The sequence below is a fragment of the Salvelinus sp. IW2-2015 genome, linkage group LG23 (assembly GCF_002910315.2).
Source record: "Salvelinus sp. IW2-2015 linkage group LG23, ASM291031v2, whole genome shotgun sequence".
In the NCBI taxonomy this organism is placed as follows: domain Eukaryota; kingdom Metazoa; phylum Chordata; class Actinopteri; order Salmoniformes; family Salmonidae; genus Salvelinus; species Salvelinus sp. IW2-2015.
In genome coordinates this window covers 31632545-31638544 of record NC_036863.1, presented here as the reverse complement: position 1 = coordinate 31638544, position 6000 = coordinate 31632545, and the positions used below count along the sequence as shown (strand labels likewise).

General features: G+C 38.0%; 1 protein-coding gene across 1 annotated transcript in view; it reads left to right on the top strand.

Annotated features, from left to right (window-relative positions):
• Nucleotides 1–2562: 2562 nt before the first annotated feature.
• Nucleotides 2563–6000, top strand: part of LOC111951072 (relaxin receptor 1) — a 31019-nt gene continuing 27581 nt past the window's right edge. The window contains exon 1 of the mRNA XM_023969062.2: nt 2563–2690. Coding sequence (XP_023824830.1) covers nt 2618–2690 — 73 coding nt within the window. The 5' untranslated portion in view covers nt 2563–2617. The remainder of the gene's footprint in view (nt 2691–6000) is intronic.

Sequence of the window (6000 nt, the reverse complement as noted above, 5' to 3'; positions counted from 1 at the left end):
TAGCAAGAAGTAAAAAGACTGCACCTTTTTCCCACCTGCATCTCCATCCCAAATCTCCCCAGCAAAATGTGCCTACATTTAGGCTACTGTTTATATATGTATTTCCCACTATGTTGAGGTAAAAATCAGAGTATAATASTTGTATGGATGTCAACCCCAATACATATTCATGTCACTGTCGTAAATAAACTGCATTACAGTTAAAAACCACTTTGACTACCACAACCTACTATGCTAACTATGCTACCAGCTTTAACGAATCGGAGTTAGCTTTTAGCAGTCAACTTCTAAATGTTATGCAGCAAAAACAAGCAAATATATCCAAATCGGATTTCAGTAACCACATTGTGGGCGAGTTACAATACATAAATCATGACGGATTTGACAAATACCAACTTTTTTAGATCAGATTTGTGAATGTGTGCCAATCCAGCATCCTATCCCCCACGGTCTGCATTCCATTGACCTCTTAACCGCATCTATCCCCATAACCTCCCCGATCTCTTTCCAGGAGTTCAAACAAATGTTTGTCTTTGAAATTCCTGATAAGGTACCATAAATACGTTTTTTATTTGTGTACTTGTTCTGATAGCCTTTCGTCAAAGTTCTCCATGTTTGTTGTCAAGGAAGTGAGCWTGTTTATACAGGATGTACCGCCCCCATCTACTGTCAACCAATCACGTCAATGTGAAGTTATACGGAGCCCTCCGCATTGTTACAAAATTTGAGAGGCGCACGACAATGAGGTACGGAGCTCGATTTGGACTCCGCAAGCCTCTGCAATTGTGTCAATTCCTCCATACGGAGCATCCAGCTCACATTGCTGGAGTAAGCATGAATTGGCTTGTATGGAGCTCGATTTGATCTCCACAAGCCTCCGGAAGGTCTGCAATTGGGTCACACCCTCTGTACSGAGCCTCTGGATCACCCTACCAGATCAAGCATAAATTGGCTTTAATGATCTTGATTTAATGAATTCTTATAGGATAAGCATTAGAGTACGCTCCTCAATATTTGAAACCATAGGTAATAATGTCTTTGTAGGAGCTGATCCATCGACAGTATTGTGGAATAATTATAATGTTAAGGTAAGATTTGAATGGAGAAAGCTGATCTGAGAGAAGTGTTACCTTTCTTTCGAAAAAAATAAAACATCAGTATCGACACTTGCCTCAAAGAAGTGCAAACATTTTCTATGCATGGTGTTTTGGGAAATGTATGTTATATCTTCAGCCGTTGTAGGAAAAATGCATTGTTAAACCACTCATAATCTTAAATTCCATTGCTATTGGGAAACCGGGCCCAGGACGTTAGTGTGTTTAAAGCTAGCTAGCTAGCTCTGCCAATTTATTCTTGATTACAGAAAAAATACAGAAATTTCTACGCATAATGCTACTACACACATTGATTAAACGTTGTTTATGAATGCTTGAATATGAGTGTTAGCTAGCTAGGCAACTTGGCTAGCTAGTTGAATAGCTGCTAAATAGTTAGCTAGCTACTCACAGAGAACCACACAAACAATAATAATGAAGAGGCTTTTCTCCATCATCATATTCCTCTCGATCTRGGGTGTCTGAACAAACAGCACTTTGTGAGACGATCTTCGGCATTGTTCCTAAAGTAAGCTAGATAAATCAAATGGGGTAAATGAAAACTCAAATATTTACTCAAAATACAAGGGAACGTTTTGGTTTACTTCTTTAGCATGCTGCTAGTTAGCTTGTTGATGAATGATTACGTCGACATAACCGATGTCATATCTGAAGGCATGTAAAAATGTTCCCTGCCCAGCACTCCTGATAGGTGGTGGTGTTTAAGTAAAAGAACTACAGTAAAAAATCATTGTAAACCCAATTGTAATGTCAGATTTTGTAATAAAGTAGCTAAAAAAATACAGAAATACAAAGCACTCTGTAGGTTCCGTTTGAAAAACTGTACAGTATATTTGTGTTGAATCTGAAACGGAATTTCAGCTGATGCAAGAGGCATGGTTTCTCATTCTTGCATCTGGTGAATAATATGATTCCATCAAAAATATAGATTTAGATTAGTTTAAAAAATATATATATATATTATTGATATTATCAATTGTTTCTCAGTTGAGAGAGAATTGTAAGGTTTCATTGCACTCCTGTCTTTTCTATGATGACACACCGTGATCACCTCACTTAGTTTTGGAATCAGATATTGGATTTCATCCAGACAATAAATGAAACAATTTTCTGTATGAGCTGCACCTGAAATCTCAGCACCAATCCAAGGTATAAACAGTGATTGATCAGACAGATGCAATGTACAGTACCCAGGCAGGATGTAGTCAAGAGATGATCAATAACCAATAATGGCTATTGTTGTATTGTTCTCTTTTTTTCCACATTGGCAGAGTAATTGTATAAGCGAATGTTCAGCCGTGTGTGTGTATGTATGTGAGAGACAGAGAACGAGTAAGTGAGTGAATAAGTGAGAGAGAGTAAAATGAGAGATGGAGAGTGTGTGTATGCAGCACACACTTAAATGCAAGAGGCTATGTGTTTGAGAGATCTGACACCAAAAGCTGGTGGAGTCAGTGCAGTGGAGCCTCATTCCCACTTGGATCAGGATTACGAAAAGAGAGATGCATCTCGTTACTGCTCCTATAATGCACCCTCTATGCATCTTCGGTTATCTTTCTCTGACAGCTGTCATAGGTAAGTCATTTAATTTTGGTATCAATAATAGGATAATAACTGTATAGACTGGGATTCAGACATTGACAAATGATTATCCTGCTTCTATGAATCATGTCATTCTCATTAGTGAAAATGAGGAAAGGGAATCAAAGTGCTATTGGATGGCACTGAAAGTACACCTTATTTGTGATAACATACACAGGTTTGAATTGCCTGTTAATGTCTACTAAATAATATATGAATATCCCTCCTGAGTAGAATGGGGGCATTGACCCATAACATTACATTATATTTGTTTTGCATTAGTCCAAATACGTGAGTTAGTTAACACATTAGTTAAGAAATTTGATGAATTAGTTAAGAAATTAAGAGTTCCAGTATAACATCCATTATATAATCCAGGGTTTATATATGTCATTGGCTGTAACTCTGCCACCTTCCACCGTAGATGCGGAAGTCTGACATATGCAGATGTGGTGGATTTGAGATGCAGCCCATGCAAATTCTTTTATATATTTAGCTTAAACTGACATATTTTGATGGGGAATGTTTTATTCTGTTATTTAGATTGARGCACGGGTACGTCAATGGACTCTTAAGGATTAAGACATTTGTTAAGAAATTTGTTGAGTTAAGAAATTAAGAATTAAAATGGGCTTATTTTATAGGAATAGGCCATGCTTTTCATTAAATAGCAGTAAACTTATTGATTATAGACTGGTTATAGCGATATTGTTCAAATATATAAGTGCAGCTGCCACTGTATTGAAGCCATTGTACGCAGTTTATCATAGCACACTACGCTTTATTACGGACGATAGGTTCAGTACAGCATTGTATTCTGTATCAGAAAGTAGGCTGGCCCTCTCTGAAGTGTCGTAGATCGATGCATTGCACTCTTTTTGTTTCTAAAGCCCTATAGCATGAACTTCCACCGTACCTTATGTCATTGTTATATACGTACGAGATACCAGACCCAGTCTCCACTGAGTTCGGTAAATCAGCTTTTAGTTTTTTTGCACCTTGCTTGTGGAATGGTCTCCAAGGCTCTCTAAAGTTGGATGAATTGGTGTCTCTAGGGAAATTCAAAAAGCTCATTGAGCACATTATTACTGAAAAATGTGTTTGTTTTCTATGAATGTGTTTTGCTTTTTGTGTATTGATGTGAATAGTGATGTGTGTACTTTATATTGATGTGTATTGATCTATATTAATGTGTATGCAGGGCTTATCTGTGAAAGAGATGACTCTCTGTTGAAATAAAGGTTATACACAGTTCCAGTCAAAAGTTGGGACARACCTACTCATTCCAGGGTTTCTCTTTATTTTTTCTATTTTCTACATTGTAGAATAATAGTGAAGARGTCAAAACTATGAAATAACACATATGGAATCATGTAGTAACCAAAAAAGTGTTAAACAAATCAAAAATATATATTTTATATTTMWGATTCTTCAAGTAGCCACCCTTTGCCTTGATTKCAGCTTTGCACACTCTTGGCATTCTCTCAACCAGCTTCATGAGGTAGTCACCTGGAATGCATTTCAATTAACAGGTGTGCCTTGTTAAGTTCATTTGTGGAATTTCTGTCCTTAATGCGTTTGAGACAGTCTGTCAGGTAGGGGTGATATACAGAAGATAGCACTATTTGGTAAAAGACCAAGTCTTTAAAGTCCATATTATGGCAAGAACAGCTCAAATAAGGAAAGAGAAATGACAGTCCATCATTACCTTAAGACATGAAGGTCAGTCAATGTGGAACATTTCAAGAACTTTGAAAGTTTCTTCAAGTGCAGTTGCAAAAACCATCAAGTGCTATGATGAAACTGGCTCTCATGAGGACCACCACAGGACAGGAAGACCCAGAGTTACCTTAGCTGCAGAGGATAAGTTCATTAGAGTTACCAGCCTCAGAAATCGMCAATTAACTGCACCTCAGATTGCACCTCACAGAGTTCAAGTCACAGACACATCTCAACATCAACTGTTCAGAGGAGACTGTGTGAATCAGGCCTTGATGGTCAATTTGCTGCAAAGAAACCACTACTAAGGGACACCAATAAGAAGAAGAGACTTGCTTGGGCCAAGAAACATGAGCAATGGCTATTAGACCGGTGGAAATATGTCCTTTGGTTGGATGAGTCCAAATTTGAGATTTTTGGTTCCAAACGCCGTGTCTTTGTGAGACACAGAGTAGGTGAACGGATGATCACCGCATTTGTGGTTCCCATCGTGAAGCATGGAGGAGGAGGTGGGATGGTGTGGGGGTGCTTTGCTGGTGACTGTCTGTGATTTATTTAGAAGTCAAGGCATACTTAACCAGCATGGCTACCACAGGATTCTGCAGCGATACGCCATCCCATCTGGTGTGCGCTTAGTGGGACTATCATTTGGTTTTCTATTTGACCAAGAAGAAGAGTGATGGTGATGCATCAGATGACCTGGCCTCCACAATCACCCAACGTCAACCCAATTGAGATGGTTTGGGACGAGTTGGATCGCAGAGTGAAGGAAAAGCAGCCAACAAGTGCTCAGCATATGTGGGAACTCCTTCAAGACTGTTGGAAAAGCATTCCTCTTGAAGCTGGATGAGAGAATGCCAAGTGTGCAAAGCTGTCATCAAGGCCAAGGGTGGCTACTTTCAAGAATCTAAAATCAATTTTGATTTGTTTAACACTTTTTCGGTTATTACATGATTCCATATGTGTTATTTGATAGTTTTGATGTCTTCACTATTATTCTACAATGTAGAAAATAGCACAAATCAATAAAAACCCTTCAATGAGTAGGTGTGTCCAAACTTTTGACTGGTAATGTATATATTTATTATTGTATTTAAAAAAATATATTATTATTTATTTAAGTATGACAAAATGCCACATAGCATTCCTGAACACAATAGGGTCTCTCTAGAGTAGACGTACACTAATTTAGATACAGATTCAAATATCATACACATATTCATTGGTGGTGGTTCACCCAAGCAGCAGGTGGGTGGAGATTTCCACAGTGTGATTACAAGCAAGCAGCCACTTGTTGCAATGTTTGCTTTTTGTAGCAATTTATTTGCTATATCTGTTTGGTTTAGATTAACCTTGTTGCACATTTTGCTGTGTTTGTTTGCAGATTGTGAAATAGTGTTAAACATGGAATGACTTGCTGTTGTTTTATGACAAGCACTTATGTAAGACCCACATTTAGTAACTGCACTGAACAGAAGCAATGTATGATAGAATGAACCACAATCTTTGAACACTGAGACAGATCACAAATTCTCCACATACAATTACAGTCTACAAGACTATTGAAATGATGCTGAAACCGGTT